General features: G+C 42.7%; 1 protein-coding gene across 10 annotated transcripts in view; it reads right to left on the bottom strand.

Moving 5' to 3' along the window:
* The window catches only part of SUN1 (Sad1 and UNC84 domain containing 1), a 28,775-nt gene extending 5,509 nt beyond the window's left edge, over window positions 1–23,266 (bottom strand). Inside the window, exons 1-17 of one of the 10 annotated variants that reach the window (XM_085238033.1) lie at window positions 23,131–23,266; window positions 16,440–16,536; window positions 10,709–10,903; window positions 10,197–10,387; window positions 9,223–9,249; window positions 8,932–9,126; window positions 7,245–7,367; window positions 6,222–6,305; window positions 5,795–5,905; window positions 4,361–4,459; window positions 3,636–3,729; window positions 3,475–3,533; window positions 2,246–2,391; window positions 1,883–2,107; window positions 1,553–1,639; window positions 1,139–1,182; window positions 164–299 (exon numbers count right to left, since the gene is read on the bottom strand). In XM_085238033.1, coding sequence (XP_085094159.1) covers window positions 164–299; window positions 1,139–1,182; window positions 1,553–1,639; window positions 1,883–2,107; window positions 2,246–2,391; window positions 3,475–3,533; window positions 3,636–3,729; window positions 4,361–4,459; window positions 5,795–5,905; window positions 6,222–6,305; window positions 7,245–7,367; window positions 8,932–9,126; window positions 9,223–9,249; window positions 10,197–10,387; window positions 10,709–10,903; window positions 16,440–16,516 — 1,893 coding nt within the window. In that variant the 5' untranslated portion in view covers window positions 16,517–16,536; window positions 23,131–23,266. Of the gene's footprint in view, window positions 1–163; window positions 300–1,138; window positions 1,183–1,552; window positions 1,640–1,882; window positions 2,108–2,245; window positions 2,392–3,474; window positions 3,534–3,635; window positions 3,730–4,360; window positions 4,460–5,794; window positions 5,906–6,221; window positions 6,306–7,244; window positions 7,368–8,931; window positions 9,127–9,222; window positions 9,250–10,196; window positions 10,388–10,708; window positions 10,904–16,439; window positions 16,537–20,693; window positions 20,716–22,963; window positions 23,094–23,130 lie in introns of those variants that run through there. The other 9 variants (XM_085238031.1, XM_085238032.1, XM_085238035.1 and 6 more) reach the window with 9 other exon arrangements.
* Between the last annotated feature and the right edge of the window lie 4,124 nt (window positions 23,267–27,390).

Genomic DNA, 27,390 nt, shown 5'->3' with positions numbered 1-27,390 from the left:
GTGCTACCCAATAAAGGAAAAAAAGATCATAGTACCACTCCATGAAGCACTACTGTTTTTTTAAGATTAATATTACTCCTATATCATTTTTGCAGTGCCTTTCAAAAAAAGTTTTTGAACAAAATCTAGTCTGAATTTTACTAGGATGGTTACCAGAACTTACTTTTTCATGAATAACATCTATTTTCTCACAACTCGTCTTCACACTTCCTCCAGTTAACAGCTCTGATTTCATTTGAGACAACTCCAGTTCCAGCTTTTTAACTCTGGATAAGAGTTGATTTTGTTCATCACCATCTCTGACAAAAACAAATAGTCAAGAATTAAGAAACAATTAGTTTCAATCATTCCATCAAATTCTAAAGGCATGAGAATATATTTGTCTAAATACAAAGTGCTTCCCTAGTTCAGTTATCCATTGAGACAGACATCATAAGCTTGCAGTTCCTTGAAGGCTTTCAGACCCTTAGGATGAAGATAACAGAAGCAAAATATTTCAAAGTTCTGAACAAATCCAGAAGCAATGACTTTCAGAACATCACCTCACTGACAACTTATTAACTCAGACAAATACAGATTTCTAGTTTGACAGACCAGCCAAGCTTTACTTGCTTGAGTTGGCCACCGATTGGAGCAAGTTTCAAGTTACCTTAACACCTGCCTATGAAGTTACTGTTTTCAGCTGAGCTTGTAAGCACAGTTTACACAACTACTACTCATCAGCACTCAGTGTATGCGAGGAAAGAAGTATTAGCCAACATTCCAAAGCTATTTCAACTATTTCAATTAAATGTAAAAATAAGAATTCACAATGTGTTTTCTCTTCCCAACGGGGAACTACTTAGTGAAATTCTGTGGGTTTTTTTCTTGATACTACACTGTATGTTAGCAGACAGCAGTTTATCTGTGAAACCAAAACCATAGCTGAAAGCTAGAGTTGATAAGATTAAAAAAATTAAAAATATAAGATGCATCAAAACCAACCACAGTATAGTAAGCAGTTTGAGGAAGAGATCTTACGTGTTTGTAAAAGCACAAGAAGTCTGTCACAACTAATAACTGATAGCTGTATTAAAAAAAAAAAGCCTATCACCGTTAGCTAGCTTCAAAGCAAGACAAAAAAATTAAGTGCTCATACCTTATTGCTTTTGCTTTGGCTACTTCAAGTTCCTTCTGAATGTCCTAAAAACAAAACAGAAGTTTGGTTTAGCACAACAACGCAAGTGACAGACCATAAAAGACATCAAGTGAAAAAGCAAGACATTCTAGCACCACCTATACGAGGCTATGTTCCTACTTTACTTATATTTGCGCCTCTGTATAGTAAGATTTTATTCCAATAGCATCCACCTTCCTGGTCAATTTTTAACCTTTGAACTGAAAACACTGCCAAGAATGGTGAAAAGAACGAACACTAGCAGTGAGACTGAAACAAATGTTCGAAGCTAGCGTGAAGTAAACTAGGTTTGAGGACAGAAGAAAATAAATAGTTTGTTGCCTATTTCATCAGAACATTACTATTATATCTAGCTAGAAAAGCTAACTTTCATACCTTAAATTCAGCAGAGAGTTTTCTAAGAAGATCTTCCAATGTTACAATGCGCAAGTTGTGCTCTTGATGTAAAGCCAGGAAGTCAGTCTTAAAAACAGGAAAGAAAAAAGCAGCATACTTGAGTACAAAGTACTTTGCTAAAATGGTGGTTCTTTCATTCTGTGACATAACTTTCAAGAATGCTTAGATAACTGTTACACAGTAAATGACAGGATAAGTCAATTCCACACCAGAAAGAGAATCCTAAGAAGTCACATCAGTAATCAACTGCATTAATAAAACAGTGCTTTGATCAGTCTTAGAAATTGTCAGTAATTGACTTATCGTTACCTTTTCCTCCAGTCTCTTATCTTTAAGATGTTGATCCATCACATTTCTTATTAGCTTCAAGATCTCATTTCTGTCACCCATCTGGGCAACCTGATCTTGAAGATTATGGACAAGCAGCAGCACTTTGCTGTATTCTTCGTCATGATGATGGCATCTGTCAGACACGAAGGCCATCTGCTTTTCCAGCTCATTTATACGAGCAGAATCAAATGTATTTATGGTATCCTAAGGCATAAAAATTTGTTTAATATATAGAAATAATTTTTATTACTCTTGTGTGTCAAATGGTTATTGCAAAATGCCACAGACAGGGGAGTAAAGAGGTCTTAAGAGAAAGTTCTTGCTCAGACTGTTCTCCCTTACCTTTGCAGGCTGTACAGAACGAGGAGAATCAGGCTGTGGACGAGGAACATAAATAGAATCATCTGTGCTCTGGACTTTATCAATTCTTGTCCGGTTCAACAGAGGCAACAGTGCAATGAAGCCATCAAACCCCCAGAACCATAAACCTTCAGTGAGCAAAAACAAAAGCAAAAAAGGGAGTTCAATCTACAAATTGTGTTTCTATTTAAGGACACAAATTATCTTACGTTTTGCCACAGAGTAAACACTACTCCAGCCTGAATAAGAGTTACCTACATGAGGCAATTTCAAAACTGTTAAGTCAAGCACCCAAAAGCATTAGGCAACATTAATCAGTGCCACTTACAGGTGACTTCTGCTTAAATATGATACATTCTTAATTTTATACTACCGCTCCCCTGGGACACAGATCTCATCTCTTGAATATGACAGGCCATACTGACAATTTTTACCTTATTGGAAAATATCTTGCCTCATACCCTATTTACTACATACCACACTGCATAATGTCTAACAGAAGTTTGAAAAAACTTATGCTTCCACGAAAAGACAGAATTTGACAAAGATTGTACTTATTTCTGCAATATTTTAGTGAGAAGAAACAGCATTTTCTACTCAGCATAACTGCTTGCTTTCTTATTCTCCATACAGCTCCTCATGTTTCTGAAAAGTTTTTTGAGGATATAAAAAGACACGAAAATGCTTCTCAAGAATAGCCCAATATCTTCAATAAATACTTTAAACAGGAGTTTCTTTCAAAAAAGACAACTGGCCTGGAACATTGCCAGCTAATCTGGCTAAGGTAGTGGTATTTCAAGCAATGTAGGCATGGAGAAAAAGAATGCTCTGGGATGCATTAATAAAAAACCATAAATACACTTTCACGGGGACTGACAGCAACCAAAAGCAATCAGCAGATTGACAACAATGAAAAGCCTACTCTTTATGAGCTCAGGGCTGCTCCTATGAAAGGGAATAAACACACTTCGGTGTTTTACAATTACTTGCTATGTCTAAAAAGCTCTATGAGATTAAAGTTCCATGAAACAAGAGCCTGCTGACTCACCAGTACTTTTTGAAAGCATTCACAAACTGTTCACAAACCAAAACTTGGCCTTTTTAGCTTCTATATCTTCCCCATGAACCCACAGTCCAACTAGAAGTACTTCTTTGGTAAAGCAGTAGTAAGCATACACTGATTTGGTATGAAATCTGTACAATTCACATACCTAGTAGAAACAGCAGTGGGATGAGAAACAGCAACAGCCTGGAAACCTTTGGAAGGCATCTAGACAAAGAGAAGAAGGTTTGCAAGAAATAATATTATCATATTTCATCTGATAACTGGGAACAGAACTTGCTCACAAGAGTATTTATAATTGATACATACTTTCTAAGAATAAACACCTTCAGCAAAGACATCAGAGTAAGAAGTTGACTCCAGCCAGCTCTAAGCAACCTGAAGATGCCAGAAGCTGCTCTCCCTAGAAGACAGAAGAGGTGACATTACTGCACCACACGTTCAAGGAAACCAAACAGAGGGACATGCAACTGTGGCCTAGAGTTCTTTGCAGAGCAGAGAAATGCACAGGCAACACACAGATTACTAACATCTAGATGTATCTCACAGTATGACAGCACTACAACCTCAGCGACTCAACAAAAATAACAGCCATGCAAAGAGATGAAATCTCAGTGGTTACAGCAATGCTATCTTCCTGAAAATTCAGCAAGAGTTCAACTTATCACACACTAAAGACCTCAGCATGTTTCATGAAATGCAGAGATTAGCAGAATGAGTTCACTGAGAGGAATGCCACGGCAGGAAGCAAATACCAAACCAAACACACCCCATTCCTTTTGACACCCATTATCTGGGCTATTAACACACTCAGTCCCTCAAGAAGCAGACAAATTCGTGTCCCACTACATCTGTGAGCAGAAGGATACTCTCTCACTCAGCATGCTTTGGTCAGTAAAGCACAGCAGCTTGTGCACTAAGTTATGCAAGCTCCAGAGTAAGCACAGCAAAATTAGTGTAAGCCACTGACTGCAAACTTCCTATCTGTCAAGAAGGAACAGGCAGCACACACAGACACAAGTCAGGATAGTAACCTGGGGAAAGAAGGGCCAGCCAAAGTAGAGACAACACCTTCTGGGACACAAACCATCCAGCTGCTCCCACTGTTCGCAACACGTGCAGCACAAAGTAACCTAGATTATAACAAATAACTATGTGGCAACATACAAATAAGGTTCTTTGCGATACATGCAGTAGAAAAGCCTCCATCCCCTGACCATTATGTGCTCTGCACAGTATTAAACCATACCTTTCAGTAATCTACAGACTTGTTTTTCTCAGTATTTAAAAGCAAATTAAACCACCAATAAATATGAATCTAAGTAAAAGCAAGACAATTTAGAAACAGAATTCTCTTGTACAGCAGTAGATGTAATGGACAACAACTTCTGGGCAGTAAGAAAACCACTTCCTTCTTCACAACAGCCCAAGTTCACATTTTGTAGCATGGCATTTAGATAAACAAGCCAAGTGTAACGGGTAATGGAAAAAAATTATTCCCATAAAAATATGCTTTAAGCACATTATTTTATATGCATCTTTCTTGTTCTAGATTTTACACTAAGTTTACTATCCAGAGTCATGTTTAAAAAGAGGAAATAATTAAAGTTTAAAATTCTAGAGAAAATATTGATAATGATATCTGTATTGACAACCAGACATTCACTACTGAAGGCAGGACGCAAGCAATACAATGTCAATCTTGAGTCTTTGAAAGCAAAAGTGAAATGCAGCATGCTAAGACAAAATGCAGTAACTGAAACCCCCCAGAAGCCAACAGTTACTGTATCTACAGCTAGGACTGCTCGCTCTACGGAACGAACTACGTAGTATCAACTTAGAAAATAATCCTACACTTTCAGATTAGCAGCTACGTCTGGGTTAATCTGAGGGATTATAGATATACCAACCCAATATTTTGCAAAGCATTTAGGTGAATGAAGTGTCTCAAATCATTTTCCTTTGCTGAACAAAGAGCATTCAAACAGATTCTTGATGCCTCTGCCATTCAAGCTAGGGAACGCTCATCTCACAGGGAAGATTCTATTACTATATAAGATTCCTGAAAAATTGACTATCACTAGAACAAAAATAAAATGTTAAAACCCTTTATTCAGATCATCTGTATATCAATACCTTCTATCTTGCTTTTATTTAAAGGCAGCTCTCCACCCTATCGAGAGCATGGACTGTAAGCACAGTAAGCTAACAATCTGAATTTTCTTTCTCAGACACAAGCTGTATGCCTTCATCACACTTTGTTTTAACCACAAAAGCAGCCTACCAAGCCTGTGCAAAAGCCAGTATCAGCACAATAGTTCAAAATGAAAAAGATGTTAAGTAAATCAATTTTCTCAACACTGTACATTTTAGTCTATTCAATGGATAAAGATCAAAACAACAAAACAATATGAATGATTAACAGATTGATGCAAAATAAAAGCAAAATAAAAAAGGTCCGAGTCAACCTGCGTAAGAAAAGATGTGCGAAATGGTCCTTGCTACCCTTTTAGCCCTGGAGGATTGCATGTGCTCTGTGGTGTGTATTTCAAGTTGTTTCTTCCCCTTACAGTCATCACCTGTTGATTGTGGTAACAGATGATTAATGGGACAAAGCCAGGATCAAATCAAGAACGTTACAAGACAATGTGAACAGGTCTACTTCATATTAACAGTTACCAAGCCAAAAAACATCAAGCAAATTCCAACAGGCTAAAACTTATCTGGGGCAACGGTACAGAATCCCAGGGAATCACTTTCCTGCCCTCTGCATTTAAGCTAGAAAATAAGCATTTACTCTGAAGCTTCCACAGAGGCACGAAGCACAAACTGCTATCATAGCAACAACGTAACGTACAGCCCAAGGCTAAAGGCAACATAAATGGTTATACTTACATATTGATTCCTCATTTACACCAAGATGGCTATCCTCTCTGTAAAACTCCTTTATATTCATGCTTCCACAGTAATCTGAGTGAGCTGCAATATATCCAGAAAGGATAAATAGAATATAATTCCCAACCTCAAAGCCTTTCCTATCACCGGATTTTAAACAAACTCACTTGGTTTGCTATTAGAAGCCAGGTTACCTGAAGGAAACCTGAAAGCTGATCCTGAAAGAAGCCTACCTTGTGTAATCCTGCTTTTTTCTTCTTTAAATAAAAAGGGGAATTTTTGTTTAAAAAAAAAAAAAAAAAAAGGTTCTCTTTTCAGATAGTAAAGTTAATTTTAAAAAAAAAATCCTAAGTAACCCTGAATTCCTATTCCTGTCCTTGTGTCATTCCCAACAGAAATGTTAAGTAACTGAGAAGAGAGCACTTACAAGTTATAAAGCACTAAGGTAGAAAGGAACAGACTGGACGTCAAAAAAAGTTTCATACAATCACAAAAACTCAAAAACTTTCTGCTTACAGCATTTAATTTCACTCAGAAAGCATACGATGCAGAAGAAAAATGAAGAGGAATTGAAGTTTGTCAAGGAAAACAAGATGTGCAGAGCAACAGCTGCACTTCCAGCTTTGCAAGACAGATATAACGAAGCTCTGAGTATGCAGTGGACTGAAGGGCAAGAAGAAGAAAGTTCAGACTTCACGCTGTGACACAGAACAGCTCTGAAAAGCAACTTCTGCCTTTTCTTAGTTAAAAAAAAAAAAAAAAAAAAGGAAATCAACACATGGATCTTAACTGTAATAGAGATGTTTCTCACATACTGGATTTTGATATTTTGAAAACAGAAGAAAAATATGCAAAGTGTAGCACAAGTGAGAGAATTGAAAAATAATAGAAGATAGAAAAACAGGAGCCAGCCAGGACTACAGATAAACACCATAGTGCCATAGAAGAAGTCCAGAAGAAAAAGAACAAAAAAAATACACACTGGTTTTGTGTGGAAACCAAGAAAGACAACTGAAAAGGTACCTTTAGATTCATAACTCTGCTTCAGCAAAACCATTTGAAATAGTTGCACTAACAGTGATGCAAGAGATGCTGCAGTGTGTTTGACCAATCGCAGAATCTTACTCATGTAGAAATAGGTGCCTCCTAGTGAAAAAGAAGTGTGAACACAAATTATTTACCTGCTGAAAGGTGCACCTCTACTCGCCAGTGAGCATTAGCTTGCAGAAAAGTGAGAACTAAGCATCAAAAGCTTTAGTTTAGCCAGGAGTATGAAAGTTCAGCAAGCATGAATCGAGAAGTCTAGATGCTTTAGGTATTACAGGCCAGTGTTTCTGCATCAACTATGCAACCTGTAGGAAATGCCAAGGTATCTGTCTTGAAGGCAGGAGTACCTTTTATTAGTGAGAATTAAAAAACTCCAATGAATAGCAACAAAATGCTTGTTTACATAACTGAAGTTTACTGATACTGATTTTGTGAGGTCAAAACTCCAAATAATTCTGGTTTGAAAGGGAGATAACTTTTCATCTTCTCCTCTCCTTTACAGTGGAGGAAGAAAGTTACTGCTGTGGTCTGTCTCAAGTGCTTTAGAGATGCTTCTCCTTTAGAACAGCAGGGATGAAGCTCTCCATGCTGCTGCTTTCTTAGAAACAACCACACTTCAGAAGCCTGCCACAATTTTGGGCTCCTTGATCCCAGCGCTCATTTAACCCAAATATCAGATTCAAGTTCAGGAGAACATATGAAGATGAGTTCATTTTTAAGATTCTCCTTGGTGAATACAAACTCTGGAACTCAGAACAGCTTTTTATATGGTGTTGCTAAGCAGCTCATTATGTCAAGACAACAGAATTCCTACCTCTCCAAAAAGGAAAACTTGCCTGAAGTATTTAAAGTTGCACCACGCAGTTCAAAATCCGAAGATGTATAGCTAACTGGAAATATACATCATTCAAGAATAACACATCTACAGAGTCCTAAAAGTGGCTTTTTTTCCCCCCCAATTTCAGGCCACTAAAGAAACACCTGAGTAGTGATTACTGAGGACTACCAAGCATCAAGAAGCTCAGGGTGCTATGCAAGAGGCAGGCAGACACCACCAAGACGTGAGGCCAACTCTGCAGAGAACGGAGATTGCCTTGGAAAAGCAGAACATTTACTGAAGATTCAGTTCCATGTTTCAGGAACGTGGGCACTACAAGTCAACTTGAAAACAGTTTTACCCTTTGGAGTTCAATTTTTGTAGTGGTTGAGATTCAGCTCCTAAATAAACACTGGAAGGTTATGCGAGAAGAAAGAGTTCTTTCTCAGAAATTTCCTGGGCAACAGAAGCACTGCTGAAATAATGGTTCTGCTCCATCTTGAAAATTCAAATCACGTAAGAAATTGGGACCACATTGAAAGAGTTCCAAACGAAAATCCATGGACAGACAAATGTAGGTCCAGTGACAGATCAAGAGGCGCCTAAACACCTGTGCTGGATGAACAGCCCATTGTGTTCTGTATCAGTTTAAACATGCAATCTATTAGGATGCTAGGAGGTTCATCTGACATGGAAAAGGTATTTCATAAGAAGAACCACAAGAATTTCATTATTAATAGATATAACAGGGTAGGAAAAGTACTGAATTAGTACTATGCAAAAATGTATCAACTAAGCCACATACTGTTCTGCTACTCAGGGAAAGCACAAGAGAAAGTTACTTACTAGATGCATGTCTCTGGCTCCTGTCCCTAGAATAAATCCTGGACGATGGCCCAGAAGAAGCAGAGTATGCTGTAAGAACCTCCTTTCGTTCAGAAAGCATGCTGCAGTCACTGCACGTGTACCCATTTATCATTGTAGTCTGCGTTTCTGCTGTTGCTATATCACCATTTCTCTGCAGGAGCGTGGCATCACTACCTAGGAAACCAGGAGCAGGACATTCAGTGCAAGAATTATTAACATTAGTTACCATTAAACAGAACTCATAGAGAAGCAAAAGAAAGGCGTAGTTACCTTTAGTGTCACCATCATCATCAAGACCTTCAAAGAAGAAAGAAAAAAAATTTGTTCACAAAGATAAGGAAAAGCCCCACGAGCAACTATGATGTGTGACGTGAACTCAGAGCTGGGGTCCTGCTAACTTTAAGACTGCAAAGAAAGGTCACTTGAAGATCTAACATTTTTCAGTGCATTACATGACAAGATTCATATATCCATATCTTAACAGCTTATGAAAAGTGTTCTGACACAGAAGCAGCCAAGTATGGATGACAATTACACTTTCTTTTAGCTCCCTTTTCACTTCAAAGCAGCTAATTACAAACTTACACTGTTTTTCTTGCTTAGTAACTACTTTTCAATCTGGATCTATGAAATACAGTGTTACCACAGACAAGTAATCCAAATCTTACCATGCTTTCTACTAAAATTGAAACAATTCTTCGCGTTCTCACTGTGGGACAGTCACAAATGTACTGACTGGAAACAAGCAGTCTGAACTGGGTGCTAGAGTAAGTTGCTGATCTCCTTCACAACAGCTTATGAAGGTGACTCTCACACTTTCTCTTCAGATTAAGAGGTTGACTCCAGAAAAGGATGCTTGTTCATACTTAGGAAAAACTACAAATTAATCATATACAAAAACCCCCAGGAAATCTTGAGGCATCACCAACTTCAAACTTTCAGGTGAAGGTACTTTACATTACTTGTTTATTCTACCAACACTTTGAAACAATAAAGACAGAAAAACAGCTTCGCTTTACAACATGAACTATGTCGACTATGCTAGCACAACCAAGTTCACACAGTGGAGTGTGAATTTCCAGCAGGCATCTTAGCAAAGCAGATATCTACAGTAAAAGTAGAAGTACATGCAGGGGGCACGATGGGAAAATGGGTGAGCAAGAGAGGGAAGATGTGAAAACGTTCACACACGAACTGTAAGCAGCTTTGACAGTCTGATACAACCAGTAGCATTCATGACCTACCCCAGAAATGATCAACTTCTGTCTGCTCTCGAATCGAGGATTCATCCAGCACAGTGGACACCATCGACGTATCGCTGGCACGGCTGAGGAAGCTGCTTTGGTTAAAAATGGGAGAGCTGGACAGATTTTTCCTTGGCATGGCTCTCACACTGCCAGACTGTTTATTTATGCTTTTGCGCTGCTTCACCATACTAGAAAACAAAGCAATGAGAAAAAAAGATAGAGCACTAACAGATAGAAGTTCCTGTTTTTCACTTAGGAAAGAATTTAATAAAAAGACATCAACACTGATGTAACTGGGCAGCCACAATCAGATTTCAGAGAAAATTCTTATTTCTACGCTCCTCCAGTTTTACAAAGAATTCATTGTAAATCATACACTCTAAGTTATGATATTAAACTGAGAACAAGAAATGAAACAGCAAGTAAGCCATTTCTGCTTTATCGTGTTCAGACAGGAATTCTCAAGACTCCAACCAAGAAATCAACTTGTGAGGATAGAAGATGCTTACTTAGAAGACTGTTCCCTGAAAGTCAGGCTCCCGGAGTAAGAGCTGTCATGAAGGATATCACTTCGGGCACTGTCTGGTTTATTAACTCCTGCAGCAGCTAACCGTAAACTACGCCGTGACATCCTTGGTGAATCAAACACTGGATCTATTTTGTGTTCAATCTCAAAATCCAGAGCATCTGAAGAATAACTTGAACTAAAACAAAATAAGAACAGAAAAGTTAGAATTCAAGAGAAAATCCCCCTAGAAATGAGCATGCCCTTCAAGCTAGACTAAGTTTCAATTGAAAGCAGTTTATCTGGGGTTATGGAGCAAGTTCCACAAGACATGCAGTGTTACCCAGATAACAGGAGCACAAAGAGCAATTCCTATGACAAGTTTAACAAACAGAAAGCAAACCACAAGGAAGAAACAAATACCATGGAAACCACGTCTGCAGCTGAGGCAGAGCAAGCATTGAGCAGCCTCAGACATAGCACTGTTAGCACCAATTTAAGAGATGAAACCATTTATGACACAAAGCTGCTTTCCCATGCCTCGCTGCAAATAAAAAAATAATCATGATGCATTCTATGTCACAAGGTAACACTTAATTCTCCTTTGTCTTTTTTTATTTAATTTTTTGCTTGCTGTTTTATCCCACAGAGGCAAATACATACATAAGTAAGCTTCATTCCAGTATTTGATTTGAAACAGAAATCAAATCCACATCATACACTTGATTCTTTCAGAAGCTTCATAAGAACTCACAATGAAGACAGAGCATGCAATAGCAAAGCAAGGCAAATACAAACAGATTAAGCAGAAGAATCAATAAGACATGCATTTACTAAGACAGAAGTTTAGCCTAAAGCAGAATACTTGTTCTTGCAATGAAAGGAAACATTCAGTTATGTAATGGAGCAGGATTACAGGATGCTGTGCAGCAGAAGCTCAGGTCCTACAGCTGCTCAGCATGGTGAACCAAAGTATCACAACACAACTGCTCTAGGCCAGCGTTCCAGTGGGGTCTGCTTCCTCACGGATACACAGAGCTGGAACAGCAGTTACTTTAATGCCCTGGGGGTTGGGTGCCCTTTTATTTCCCCACCTCTTTTTTAATGTCTCTCAAAAACAAAAGAAAGAGAAAAGAAAACTGAGAAGGTATGAAGTGTTACCTATAGAGGCTCCTGCCCCCAGGAGCCCCTGGAATAAGCAAATAAAGTGGAGCTCAATAAATACTATTGTGCAGTCTGAATTTGAAATGGATGCTCTCCAGAATACAAAAGCTGCTGCAAGAAATATTATTGCAAAACCAATCTTCTGAATGCAAAAACTTCTCTTATGGTGTGTGAAAATCCCAGAACATTACAAAGTAACCATCTGATATGTAATGTATTACTCTAGCATGCAAACAAATTAAGGTGGGCAGTCCCAGCAGCAGCGCCCCAAGCTCTGACAGGTGGCTTTTGAAACGAGTTTCCTGACTTACACATAGGATACAACGGAGTTGGAGCACACAAATGAACTTCTTTCACCTAAAAAGCCTAATCCAGCCAGCACACTGCAGGCAAACAGCTGGGTGCTCCAGCAGCAAGCTGGCATTCAGCCCACAGGACCAGACCGGTCTGTCTGAAATAACTCCTATGCCCAGAGGTACTCAGACCTGGCAGCAGGCCCGTGGCACCACCTGTTCCATCTCACTGATCTGCCCTGCCACTGCTGCCCAAACACAGCACAACCTTGGGCAATGCAGGAGTCTCAAACACTGCTTCACATAAACCCAGCATGCGTTACTGCACGAGTTGTCATCAGTCCTTCTCTGTATTTGGGTAAGGGGAAAACTGAAATAGCCAGGAGCTTCCTCGTGTGAAAACAGATTTAGTTGATGTTTGGAAAGGCACAGAGTAACAACACATACAGTACTTTCACAAATAATAAATGTAGGCTTGCATTCTGACAGAGGTGAAGTGAGAAGACAGGTCAAATGTGACTCTTCCTGCTGTCCATTCTGAAATTATCAGAACCTCAATAGTTTACAGTTGGGTCCCTCCCTAACACTTGTTTCAGAACTCATTTTGCTATTTACACTTGCCGCTGTGCATTTGCTTATCCTCATCTGCCCCCAGCATTTCTTACAGACACTCAATTCACAAGAACACAAAGTACACAGGGCAAGCTGACAGCTGTAACCAGCTCATTTGTTTCTGTTTGCAAACACTTGTTGTTATTAGGTATCTCAATGAGCACTGATAACAGTTTGGGTTGAATACCCAGCTTGGAGTTGGCCCCTCCACCTTAAACAAAAACCTGACAACAGAAAATCACTGTATCTTTTCCCTAAGCTAGAAAGAGACCTTCCCCCATTTATGCAGGAAAATAACTCTCTTTATATTGAAAGAAAGTCTCCAAAGGCAGGACAGGATAGACATCTCTCTCAATTTCCCACCTTGGTTCCAAGTTTTGGAAAGCTAGATCTTTTCCTTCCATAGAAGAAAGTAAATTAAACAAATTGACAAGAAAACAAAAAACAAAAAACCAGGCCTTTCTTTCAGAGGACAGAAATGAACCTATACATTGATATTATTCCTCCAAATGTATAAGGCTAGCCAAACAACTTACTAAAGGCAGGATGCAATTAGCCTATGCTCCCAGGTAACACCTAGCAGTGCAGATGGGCTCCCCCGGCTGCTGGCACACCTCTGACCTCAGCAGCTCACATCTATTCCCTGCCCTACAGCTGTGCCCTCGGTACCTCCTTCACACGAGCTCCTAAAAGATACCCTCTCCAGTGGGTTAATTCTAAACTATAACTTGGTAAGCGGAATGAAAATGCTGCCTGCCAGTTTTAGCACACATAACCTTTTTCTAGAGGGCGTGAAATGTAGTTTATTTTATATTTTAAATGTAATTTATTTTATAAGTAGTCTTTGGAAAGAAGTGGGCAGTAAGGTTCATGAATACTTAAGATTGTGATAGAAGAATGCAGTGCACCAAGGAGACCTAGAACCAAACAGACATCATGTGCATACAAACAGTATGTGACCGTTCATATGCTCTGCGAGGAGAGCATCACTTACATTAACTGATGGACACTACCTTGAGTTGTAGTTATGGCTTTGATCTGTCCCAGAACATGTGTAAAAAAAAAAAACAAAAACACAGATAGTCTTCCTCTGATCCACTTTTATAAAAAGATGTCTGTGATGTAACGCAGTGACCCAGAAGTTAAGCCAAAAACTCATTATGTTTGGAAAGAGAAAAGTGCTAAAAGTACCTAAAGGTACAAAAAGGGCATCCCAGAAGATGGGTGACTACAAGGAGAGAGCAGCCTGAGGAGTGGGGAGGAAATTACATGCTGACAGGTGAGTGAGATTCACAGCTCTGACCTGCGGCTCCAGGAGGATAAAGGTTATTTAGTTACTTCAGTTCAGTGCTTTTCAGATTTGAGTTGGAAGATTAAAAGCACAAAGCAGAACTGCCACATTATGAATACAGAGCAATCACTGGCAGTATTAATAGAAATCCTTTTAATAGGTTATAGCCAACTCTATTAATAGCTCTGTGCTATCTAACTTCAACGAACTCTCCTGCAAAGCTACACACACAGGCAAGTTCCTTTAGAGAAACGCTCAGATTCTGTACAGATCCAATTGCCAAAAGCAGAACGACTGTTATCAGATATAAAGTGAAGCCAACGTGGGCCAGGAGGAACTTCAGCACGGAAGCACTTGGGACTATCAGCTCTGCTCAACTCACCCTTGCTTCAGATTATTCAAATATTAACAGATCCAGCTGCCAAAGAACGAGACGAGCAGCACACAGCGAGACTGCAGCTCTCCCTACGGACCCTGAAAGCAGGCTCTGCACCAAGCAGTTTCCCCCATTATTTTACCATTTTGAACATCACACAATTCTCCATGAGGAAGTTCTAGAGAGCACTGTCTGATCTTTTGTTTCAAGGAAAAGTTACAATGATGACATTAATTTCAGAAAAACTGTATCTGCCCTCATTAAGCCCATTTTTAAGTGTCAGCTTCGCCAGCCCTAACATCTAACACACTGAAGCACAATGTCAGAAAGCTCCAGTAGATGCAACTCTCCCCTTCCACAAAAACTTCTCCACAATTCCTCAGTTTTGCAACACAACCACCTTTGTTTATGTAGGAAGTCAAACACTCCAGTTACCTTCTGCACAAGAACTGCCAGCAAATTAAACTGCACTGCAGATTTCTAAGGCACTCGCTCTGCACACTCCCTTCCTGGCAGCCAGCCATGCTCATACGGTATCCCTGTTTGCTTGGGAGAGAAACAAACTCCTATCTGACAGTGGACAAGAACAGAAATGCTGCTCAGCCTGGTTCCAACCCATGATAGTTTGAGCACACCATTGAGCTTCACTTCTGTCATATTCTTTCCAAGACACAAAAAAAGGCCCAGAGCTAACAATCTTCTTTTCTTAAGTTAATACTGAGTTTTTTTTTTTTCCCCTCCTCTGCAAGAAAAAAAATAGCTGGTTTGGAGAAGATTACACAGTTGAAAATAATAGTATTGTTTCAGACAAATATAAAAGAAATCAAATTAGACATTCTGCTGCTCTTTTTAACAAAGATACACTGTGAGACATCAAACCAAACAAACTGCCTAAACCTGCTGAAGAATCAGGGCACCTCCTGCTGTCCTGCACGCTCTTTCCTGATGCTGCAAAGCACACCTGTATTAAGCAACATTGCAGCCAGTGCTTTCTTAAAACTTGAGGAACAGCTGCAATTGCTTTTAAGGGGTAAAACATTCGTGTGTTCAGTTTTGCAAAAATTGCTGACATCAGAGTATAGATAAGAAAATGAACCCCAACCCAGTCCTCAAAATGACAAAGTTACTCAACTTCAGAGCTTACAAAAGGAAGAATTACTATTAATTGGTGATGTCATGGTTCTGCCAATTTCTGGTTTGTAGGCAAGCAGCCCAGTGTTCTCCACCAAAACACTAAATTGACACACATCAAATACACAGCGATGATATACAGGCACAGAAGAAACAAATCTCACTCCATCTTAATGAGCAATCTTTTTTTAAAGCTGAAATTAAGCCAAAGCAGTCACTCAGACCCGTTCATGCATACTGGCTTCAAACTGCATTTATTAACTCAACAGGAAAAACGAGATGGATTTAATCCACAGCCAATCTGCTCTGTTAGTATTCAAAAACTCCAACGGGCATCACAACAATTGTCTGCACTGCAGACTGGAGGAAAGAGCAACCACTGCAGTTGTTTTTTTTTTTTTTCTTTCAGAAAACAGAAATGATTGAAGCACAATCTAATGGTCAGTTTAATTTAAAAAAAAATACAAGAAAAGTTCATTAGAATACAGATTTTTATATTTACACAACAGGCAGTTTTGATTTTCAAGTGATCAATATGCAACTTCTAGCAGCAATAAGGACATATAAGCAACATTACAGATCTCACAAACATAGAAGAATTTGGTGACATTCTGAGAGAAAACAGAAAGCGTCACTAGGTGGGGACTCATCTACCCATAGCAACTAGTAAACACTGAGTCATTAGCTCCATCTCTGTCCCATCAGCTCAGCACATACACTCTGGCACTAAGGACACGAGCCATTTCAGAACAGACCCATTAAGGCACGTTTCTGTAGAGAGGCTGTCTACGTACCACGAAAGCTAGTCCAGAATTAACAACATTCAGAGAACATACAGTTTCTCTATAAGAAGAAAAAAAGTTCTCACCTGAGAGCATATGTATAGCCAGTGTTCTCTGGCACACATTGGGGAGGAGTGTACGTATGTAGACGTGAAAAGTCCATGGTGACAGTTTCAAATCATACTGTAAAAGGTGAAAATAAAGCAATGCAATGACTTACAACTGTATAAAGCCAATGTAGGAGCCCTTGCGTTATTCAGCCTGTGTTTCCAAGTATTGAAATAATTCAAGTGACTGACACCAAAAATACGGAGCTCTCAGTGTTCCAGCACACAGCTGCCAGAGCTACACAGCCCTTATCAGCCCCGCATGGAGTCAGCATACTTCCGACTGCAGGGCGGTTTGGTGGTGGGTTTTTTAATGATAGTCTATTTCAAGTCATTTCCGAGTTCTCTGGAACCGTGCTGTAACATGAGCCAAGGCTTTTATCACAGCAAAGCTGCACCACTTCCATATGACCTCGCCATACTACCAGGCCCAGCAGCCAGATGTTGGCCCCTCCTCGCTGTGCTCTCAGGTCTCTCCACAGAGCTCTGCTTCAAAAGGCCACTGAGCACAGCACAGCTGCATTACGCACCAACAAAGCTCACTACATGAAACCTGAGACAAGTTTTTACATATATTCAAATCCTTTTACCCTCTGAATGCCACTTGCCAAGCAGCAAGGAGGCTTCACGTGTTTCACATTGACTTGTTATATTTGTTAACAGTTAACTTGCTGCAGTAATAGAAACACTGGATACACGCCCTTACAGAAGAGCCAACTGCAAAATGACTCACATTGCTAGAACTGTCCTGTGCCAACAGGCAAAGAAAAAAAAACCCCACAGTGCCCCCAAACAAAACAAAAACACAAACAGAAAACCCTCTATGAAATCTTCAAAAGGCATCAGAGTTTCAGGAAGGAAAAACCTGGTGGTGCTGTATCACGGAACTCCTGTGACTATTTGTGGTATATTATGTAAACTGACCTTTAATTTCTAAATATTTGCAAAACAAAACAAAAATCCTTGAGACCTTCTCTATTCAAGTAGCCATAAGAAAAATGTTGCTTTCCCAGAAGAGGTTGTTTGATAGTAGGTTACTCATGGTCTGGCTGTTCTGGATGGGCATGGTTGGCAGAGCAGAATCCTGGCTATTTCCAGCTCATCGATGGCTCCTGTTTCAACAACAGGAAAGGATTCCACACAACTGCACTGACGTGCCTAACTAAAATATACATGTTCCTGGCTACGTTTTAATTCTTGTAAACAAAATATCAACAAGCATCTCATTTTAGGGATGCTGTCTGTGATTCTGAAGGAGTTTTTATTTGTATAGTAACCTAAAAAAAGCATAAAAAATAGAGATAACAAGCACAGGGAGTCCCAGGCACTGCTAATGCCAGTGCAAAAGGGAACCTCCGCATGTAATACTGAAACCCTTTGCCACTCCCTCTGCAGTCTCCAAATCCCGATGGCAATGAAGTAGGAGGACATTTCCTTTGCTGCTGACAGCTGAACTTCCTGCTTGTTTTTAAATCACAACTTACAGACCTGAGCACTGCAGCTTCCTGAATGCAGGCACCTCCCATGCATCTGTGGGGTCACTGAGGAGTAAGGTCTCTCTTCTGCTCTTCGCGCATTTGTTTTTGGAGATTTCAGAGATGACATTTCCCTTAAATGATCTTTCCCTCACTTGTCCCAGGGCCAACATACTTTTAATGGCTTGTGTAACAAATTTGTTGGTTATTTAGCGAAAGCTTAAACCAACAGTGAAGAAGTATGGGCAAGGCAGTCTGAGTGTGCTAGAATAAGCACAGAACAGCGCTACAGCAAACAACTGCTGCCATGCTTTAACAACAATCAGCCCTCCTTTGAGACCATAGAAAATGGAGACCAAAGAGCAACAATTCCCCCAAAAGTGAAAGTGGAAATACAGTGAATTTCAACATGATGAAACCTCAAAACTATGATAATGGCTGATCTGTCTAAATTGAGGCAGCACCCCTGTTCAGTTTGTACTGACATCCTCAGCAGTTTCACCAATAAATCCAGCTTTTAACTGGCAGCTCAACACCTGCTGTCACGCTTCTGACATCCAGCAGTGTTTTCCCACATGTCTCAATACTTCCCCAGCTCCTCCCTGCTGCTCACGTGGACGAAGCAGAGGCAGACTTTGAAAAATAACACATTGGCTCAGGCTTCTCCTGTTCTTGTCTCCCTCTCCAAAGATCACTCGTTACTTGAAATTAAGTGGTAGAACCTGAACTCCCTATTTGATAAAGTCTGAGATACAACACTGAGCTCTGTAAAATGCATACTTGACAGTGGCACTACTAAATGAAAACCTTGACTATACTTATACCTAGCTCCAGCAACAGCTGGTTTTCATAGCACCAAGATCTCCAGCATAGGTAAGAGGTTCACCACCCCACAGCCAGAGATCCTTCTTACAAGATTCAGTGATTTTATCTCATTATGTTTTTCTGATTCTCTAAAATTAAGTCATACTGAAAAGGAAAAACATTTACTTCGTTTTCAAAGAGACGGAACTGCCTTAACTGTCTTAAATACAACTCAAGAATAATCTTCTTAGGGATAATAACCATGGTTTTTAAAACCAGGCACTTCGAATTTACTATGAATCTGGATTTTTTTTTAAACCTGGCTACCAGGTTCAGACTGATTTTAGAGAACTCACTTTATTTGGAAGTGTTGTATGTGTTACAGCAGAGCTGCAGAGCAGATGTGGGTGGAAAGCAGTAACTCCCTCTAATTTGTTCACTTGTGCTCGACAGCACTCTTTTGCCTGTCCAGCCCATTAATTCCTCTTGTTTACAAAACTTTCATATACAACTGGAACAGAAAAATAGAATTGAATAATTTGCAATTTTAAAGCCATGAGAGGTAGACACAAAATACAGCTCCAGTTTCAACATCTGGGGGCTCATGAGACTTACAACTTAGGTCCCCAGGGATCTGTCCCAACTCAGATTCATGCAGGCCTGAGCTTTGTTGTCAGTTTTACCAGGTCCAAGCTAAGTACACCTTTTTCCTTCAGAAAGCCCATAAAACATTTAATTGCCTAAAAATGTACCAATAAAAACGTTTAACACAAGTTAAAGGCAACTGAGGAGAAGCACAAACTTCACCTAAAACACAAGCAGAGATTAGACAGCTGTCACATCACTGCCATCACTCTTCAACTTTCAAATGGCCTCGAAACTTTTACTGAGGATACAGCTGGATTGTTTGCTTCTCGGAGAAGCAGATGACAACAATCATCTCAAGCATCAGCTCCCTCCTGCAACTCAACCAAATTCGGAGTCAGGCAGAACAGAAGGAAGCCCAGAGTCCTATAATCAGTGCTGCAGAATTTACCTTTTAACAAAGTCCTTTGGCTGTTCCCCAGAGAATGTGGAATACCAAGTGTCTGAGTGACACAAGGCCACACCACTACTTCATAAGCCTCTTTACCCGATTTGATGATCACTTTCAGGACTAGACAGCCTTAACAAAGGCCCAGAAGCGCTGCAGCAAGCTTCCTTGGTTGTATTGCAGACAATGAGATACTCTGATAGTGGCCCTGAAGCAGAGAAGGGTCAGAAGAGCAGAGGCAGCACCAAATACACACTGAATATACACTACAAGCACGTAGTAAGGACAAGGGTAAGCCCCATCCTCATATGCTTCTTTGAACACATGGACAATTCTATCTCAGCACTTCCTGAAGAGCACCTTTGCGACAAAGAAAGTGGTAAAACACCATCTCACAAAGTCAAACTACTCACCAGGAAGCTGTTATTGAGCAGGAAACTTAGTTTCGGTTTTCTAAGTCCCAGGAAAGCTTTTGTAATTGCTGGAGCACCCTGCAACTGGTAACTGCTGGGCCACAGCAGCGGGCACAAAGGACGCAAGGCAGACTTGAGCAATGCTTTAGCAATATCTTTTTTGGGGGTGGGACAAATACTAACAGTAGAATACATCAATTGCCTGTAGCTTTTACAGTGGCAACACATTTAAAGCTTTAGAAAGATGTTGATAGGAATACTTGACGTAGAGCCCACCTAAAGGAGCGTATTTGCTTATGATTTCTTATGCTTACAAGGTTAAAGCAACTTTTGGATAAATTATTAACAGCAATGGAAGCAGAGCATGTCACGTACGGTTCCTGAGAGCAACCTATTTTTATTCGTAATTTCAAATTTTGTATTATTTGGAATAACCAGTAAGATTTCTCTTTTCGGTATTAAAGGCAAATTCTCAAGTCAATAGATGCCTCGTGGAGCGTTTCCATACCTCCAAATCACTACAAGTTCCAACAGGCTGAAGGGCAAAGAGCTCCGTGCTACAGCAGGACTTGATTAAAAACACACAACCGACGTCATTTTCACACAAAACACAACAACACGGCGATTAAACTGACGTTTCCAGCCGGAAGTTACGCGGAGCTCCGCGGCCGGCCGGCTCACACGGCAGTCAGCGCTCCGCACAGCGCGGAGCTCCGCGTCGCCGCGCGGCGTCGGGAGGAGCAGCGTGCCGTAGGAACCGCCGCCGAGGAGCCGCCGGCCGGCACGGCGCTGTGCGCGGGGAGCCCGCCGCGTGCCCGCGCAGCGCAAAATGGCCGCCGGCCCACAGCGCCGCAGGGCCGCCCGGCGCAGCGCAGCACGGCTCGGAGCCAGCGGCCGCCCCGTGGGCTGTTGCCATCAGCTCCCGCGCGGGGCTGTGGGGAAAACACTCTTTTTCAAGCTCACGCAACGCTGTCCTCGCGCTTATCGAGCTGAGCTAACGAAAGGCACGCGGTACGGAGCTCCCGCATCCTTCGCTTCGCTCATAAAGCAACTCCAACTGCAACTGTCTACCAGAAAAAAAAAAAAAGGAATCCAACAGCCTGATCGTGCACGGTGCGCCCACCTCCCGGCCCGCAGCTGGCACCGGGGGTCCGTGCCACATGTGCCGACATGTGGAGCTGGGAGGAGGGACAGATGGCCCCCAGCACCTGCAGGGCTGACATGGACAGATAACAGCCCTGAGAGCAAGGCAGGAAATTAGGTGCTCACCAGAGCCCTGAGCTTGAACAGTGGGCTGCAAAGCTGTGAGACAAGTTTTTAAAAATAAGAAAAATAAGTAAAATAAAGATGTCTTTTTTTTTTTTTTTAATTGTCAGATGTTAATCTGACAACCAGACAGTGAGATAAGGAGATTGCGAGCATCCAAACCAGCATCAATCCTGCAGTTTGCTGGTGAAGATTCTCCTTTTCCTAACATGTGACAGACAGCATTGCTTTTCAACGAAGAGCACACATGCACCAAGGCCAACCGAGCACTTCTTCCCCTCCATCAGACAAAAGCTTCACAAGCTCACTCCAAAACAGGCACTGCCTCCAAACAGCTCCATGCCTCTCCGCGCTTCTGCTCCTCTGCTACTGGGAGGGACCAAAGCTAAGCACCACAGAGAGCACAGCCCTGTGCCCCACAGCCCAGACACCGTGGAAGTGCTGTTACAGAATCACAGAATGGCCAGGGTTGGAAGGGACCTCGAGGATCATGAATCTCCAACCCCCCTGCCACACGCAGGGCCACCAACCTCCACATTTAATACCAGAGCAGGCTGTCCAGGACCCCATCCAACCTGACCTTCAACACCTCCAGGGATGGATGGGGCATCCACAGCCTCTATGGGCAGCTGTTCCAGCGCCTCACCACTCTCATAGTACAGAACTTCTCCCTGACATCCAACTTAAATCTTCTCTCCCTCAACTTAAAACCATTTCCCCTTGTCCTGCTGTTATCTACGCTTTCTAAGAGTTGATTCTCCTCCTGTTTATAGACTCCCTTTAGGTCCTGGAAGGCTGCACTGAGGCCATCCCTCAGCCTTCTCTTCTCCAGGCTGAACAAGCCCAGCTCCCTCATCCTGCCTTGTAGGGGAGATGCTGCAGCCTCCCGATCATCTTTGTGGCATCTCTGTTGTCGTGTAGCACGGGCAGGCAGCGCTGCATGCACGGCTGATGCCTTTAACAACGCAGGAGCCCGAGGGGCACAGAAGGCATGCTCGGCGTCCCACAGCTCCTCAGCTGCGCGCTGAGCCAACGCCAAGCAATTCTTCGGAACCAGTGGGTGAAGCTGCTGCAGCACTTATGACAAGAAAAGCTCCAACATCCGGGCCGAGCGGAACGCGGGCGGCCACGGCACGCATCTCATCTCATCTGCCCGCCGTTCCGGCCTCAGCAGCGCGGATTCAAACAGCTCCGAGCGCCAAAGAGGCCCAACGTCTGTCGGTGCCTCACAGCCATCCGCCTCACGCCCCGCCAGCACCGCCGGGCAGCGCGCAGCGCACGGTGCCGTCCCGAAGCGGATAAACGCGGCGCGGGGCCGGACAGAGCCACAGCGAGCCCTGCGAGGAAGGGGAAACCGGCGAGAGAAAGGGGAGCCGCCCACCCGCCGCCGCGGAAGGCCCCGTCCCGCGGGCAGAGCAGAGCCGGGCCGGGCGGCTCCGCCTCGCGGCAGACGCTCCGCCGGGAGCCCGCGGGCACGCGAGGCGGGGTGCCGCCGCCCGGGGTGGTCGTTACCTGGCGCTGGCGGAGCGGAGAAAGGCCGAGCCCGCGGCGGCACAGATTGCCCTAGCTTCGCCCCGCCCGCCTTGCCGAGGCCGCCGGGAGCCCCGCCCCGCGCCGCCCCGCCCCGAGCCTCCGGGGGTTCCGCCCCGCCCCGGGATCGCCGCCCCCGCGTCGCCCACCTCGGCTTCTCCGCTCCGCGATATGGAGCTTCGGGCGTCCCGGGGTGGGAAGCGCCGCCGCCCGCGTCTCTGGAACGCCCGTGCACTTTCCCGTTACTGCTGCGCCTCTCCCACGCAGCCGCTCTGGGATTCCTCCCCACCTACCGCTGCCCGCGCAGCACCGCGGCTCGGCGAGCGCCGGGCACCTGGGCTAAAACAAACCGGAAAAAAAGGCGCGGTTTGGAACGAGCCCCACGATGTTCCCGTGTTTGGATAATGCGCGCAAACAAGTTCAGCTCGCAATCTGCCCGTGTGGCCTTTCCTGGAGCTCCCCACACGGCGGTGCCGCGCTCCGAGCGGGGCGGTGCGGGAGCTGCTGCCGGCCAACAGCCGCTGCGTGCTGGGGAGGAGCGGCTCGTTCTGCCAGCAAAGAGCGGCTCATAACCACGTCCCTGTTAAATAAAGAAAGAGGCTCTGTGTCCTTGTTTGCGTACAAAACGGGCGAGAAGCTAGTGCTCAAGAAACAGAAATTAACAGGAGGACATTCAAATAAGATGCCAGCTGATGTCAGGCAATTATAGTTTCTTTTAAAAGAGCTGTACTGCAGTGATGTGAGAATTTCGGGGTGCTGTACCAAAGCTGAGCTGAGCCCAGGACACCTGGAAGCTGGCATGTGGTTTGTGAGACACGAAGCCAGGCACTAACCTCAGCGCATGGGTAAATGCTTTGCAGAAAGGAGAACTGTGCCACTCTTCTGTCACTTCTCTTGCTGCACTTTGCACTTATTTTTGTGTCTTTCCATTAAAAAATGTTGAAATGCATAAGGCAGTCAGGACAAAATTTTTTTCTTAGCTCCAATCTCTCTGAAACCCTCTGGTGGTACCAGGCCAGGCCCTCCCAACATCTTCCTCCTCCTGTCCCACCGGAGCGCAGCCAGGGCTGGTCGCGCTGTGCTCTGGCAGGACGAGGCACGCAGTGCTGCCTGGGCACAAATCCAGCTCCCTGGGCTGCTCCCACTCATCTCGGGCAGCTCTTTTTCCCTCGGGACCAGGCTGAGAGGTTGGAGGACGGCCCAGACTCAGCTTTTTCTCTGCTCCCTGGCTTTGAGGAGAGCCTTTGGCTCTTTAATAGAGAGAGCCGATAGCGTTTGGCTTCTAGAACTTAAGTGAAACTTGATCCAATATTCTAATTTAGTTAAAAGAAGCTGGTACGTATTGAGAGCTAATTATTTCCATATTTCAGAAAAAGACTGCTGTGCAGAAAATAAAAATTATTTCAGTTTTTCAGCTTCCAACACTCTGAACATAAAATGGGATCAATTTTATTGGCTGAAGCCTGAAGAAAAATATTCAATATGAATAAAAATAGATCATAGTAAAAACGTTTCACTTTCAATGCTCTAAAGGACAGTTTGGAATTTAGGGGGAAAAAAAAAGCCTTGTTACTTGGCACCAGGTATGGGGAAACCATAACACAAGGCCAAAGCAACCCAAGGTCTGCATCTCTCAGTCACCCTCTCTTCTCACATTCCTGCTTCCTACCCTTCCTGTTCCTTCGCGATTCCCACTCTTGTTCCCAGTGCATTCCCACGCTCTCACTTAGCAATCTTGTTCTGCTCTGTTCTTGCCCCTGCTATCAACCACAAAGCTACGGGTACCCACAGCAATTAAAGCTATGGGCTGGTCGTGACGGAGACTGGTGCAGCAAGGAGTTTCTGAGTGCTAATTCAGGGTATGGGCACGGACCCTGCTGTGCAGGTTGGAAATGCTGAGGGCACAGGGAGCTCAGCAGCACTGCGGGTCAGTCCTGGCTGCAGGGCATTGCATCAATGTGTGGTAGGGATGTGCTGGGCTGAGGGACTCTGTAGAAGCATTTTTTATTGTGAGCAAGTGTGTGATGCTTTTGTCCAAAGTAAGGAGATGAATGTATCTGTGCTGTAGTACAAGAACTGGCTAACGTATCCGGAAGTCTGATTTCTTGATAATTAAAGTTTCTCACCAGCTTCATTGCACTTTATGGCTAAACTGGTGAGGGTCTCTTCTTCACATCATCTCTGGTGTCAGCCCAAGGAAAGGGATGCTCCATGCAGACCACTTAGGTTATCAGTTAAGAGGGGGCTGCAAAGCACTTCAATTCAATTTTGCCTACAGATCTTGCCATCGTCCTGACTTACAGAGGATTTCAGACATTAACAAGAAAAGCCGATTATGTACAAGACAGACTGACAGAGCAGCCGTTCTCCTCTCATCTGGTGCTTCAACTCAGTTACTAAGTTCTTGAGCTTTCCTGGGGGATTGATCTCTCTAAGTGGGCACAAGCCTGTTAACTGTAATTTTTGTTGAGCTTCAGCTGCCTAATAGTAAAGACTATTTGCTTTGTATTTTTCCATCTCTTTAAAACACGGATAGAGTTTTGCTTGTAGGACAAGGCAAGGAACAGTCTGTTATGTGTCCAGCAGGACCAGTTCTGACCTCATCTTCTATGGGAAAGCCAACGTGCTCACATTTCCATTGGGTGATCCTAACATATTCTGCCAATGGAACAGAAACTGCTTTTCTCAGGTTTGCAGTGGATTTCCACAGGCCAGGATGTTACTTCGTGTCTGAAGCACTGTGTTTATTTTGCCTGCACAAAGGACTTCTCCTAAGTAAGGTAAAGCCCATGCAATAGGCAATCAGAACTCTAACCTTCATGTTCCACTGTGTAAATCACAGTTCACTCTAATAGCATAATACCAGTGGTGGGAGCCACAGTTAGGAGATGCAGACTTTGCTGTTTGTTAATAGTGGTCATTGCACAATGTTCTGCATCATGTTTGTCTGCTCTGTTAAAGTTATAGGTACACTTCAACTGCTTTGTCATCATTTCCACAAAGCTTCCATCCTAACTAAATTTGCCTCTTTAAGTGGCAAATGTGGAAGCACGACCCAGGTCTAAGCAGGGGTTTGGCTTTGGGGAGCACAGCGAGCAGCCCAGTGCATTACTGTGATTAGCCAACACGTGCACCTCCGGACACCTGCAGGCACACAGCCTGCAATCTGCCTAAAGCTCTTCCGAGGAAATTTGCAGCTTACCAACAAAGACCCACACGGATGAGAGGCGGATGGATCTGAACATCCTTCACACCCAGCCTCCCCCAGAACTGCTCTCTTAAGACGAGGAGTTTCTCACAAAGTAGAGGTGCTCTACTTTACAGTGCTCTCTTAATGTCTAATCAATGGATTCTATTTAAGGTAGTCAACAAACATTCAGAAGCCCATACTCAGTTAGACACATGCACACACTTACCAAAAATATGTTTTGCTGAGAATCCGAGTCCTAGGATCCTCCACAACAGGTCTTCTATCTTGCAGCCCATATGTTCGTCACAGGAAGGGCAGGGCTAAGTCTGCTTATCTATAGAGTCTGAAAGTTTGAGATAACCATTTTGCTCAAGAAAAATTGTCCTTGATTAAAACTTATGTAATGAATATGATCGCAACAGCGTTTATATAAAAGGAACCCAAATAAAATCTAACACACGGTAATAGATGAACCAGCAAGATGGAAAAACAAAAAATCTATATTTCAGTTGTGTGCCAACTGACACAGCAAAGGGCTGAATCAGAAAGACTGGAACCAAAGCAAGTTAAAAATCCAGGTTCCAACATCATCCATCGGAGAATTCATCATTGTTCTTCATAAAGGGATCTGAGACATTTAGGTTATATGAGATGAAGTAGGGAAAACTGTAACAAGGTTGGCATATTGTTGAAGTTCTATGCCCAGAATACTATCTAATAAAGGAACGCAGTGGAGGATATTAAGTTTATCATACATGCATAAACTAAGATCAGCCTCTGTTTAACATGTATTTAGAAAGGCTATCAGAATATTTTGTTCACACAGCTCTGCTGGCTCTAAAGAAAAAAGCTGTTTTGTTGGATGATGCGGAGATTTTTGTTTGGGAGGCATCCCACGATGGACTGTTCTGAAAGATAACAGAACACATGCAGACAAAAAATACTTCCCAGCCAAGTGAATATATTGAACTCGATGAATACTTCGGCTCTGAATGCTTGGGTAGTTTCAGTTTTTCTGTATTTCACTTCACTTAAGATACTCCTTTCTCTCTTCCTCAATCCCATGCTTGAAAGCAGGTTTATAAAGAAGATCACAAGAGTGATCTACACTGCACATCACTTGTACTGCAGCTATCCTGTGGCTGCAGACTATGCTGAAATAGAAGAATCTCAATTTTGTCAATGTAGAAACTTTAAAAAAAACGTTCCTGTAGCAATG

Source organism: Meleagris gallopavo, chromosome 16 (assembly GCF_905368555.1).
Source record: "Meleagris gallopavo chromosome 16, MGAL_WU_HG_1.1, whole genome shotgun sequence".
Classification (NCBI taxonomy): Eukaryota; Metazoa; Chordata; class Aves; order Galliformes; family Phasianidae; genus Meleagris; species Meleagris gallopavo.
The sequence above is the reverse complement of the archived record's forward strand: the minus strand, read 5'-3'. Positions and strand labels throughout refer to the sequence as shown.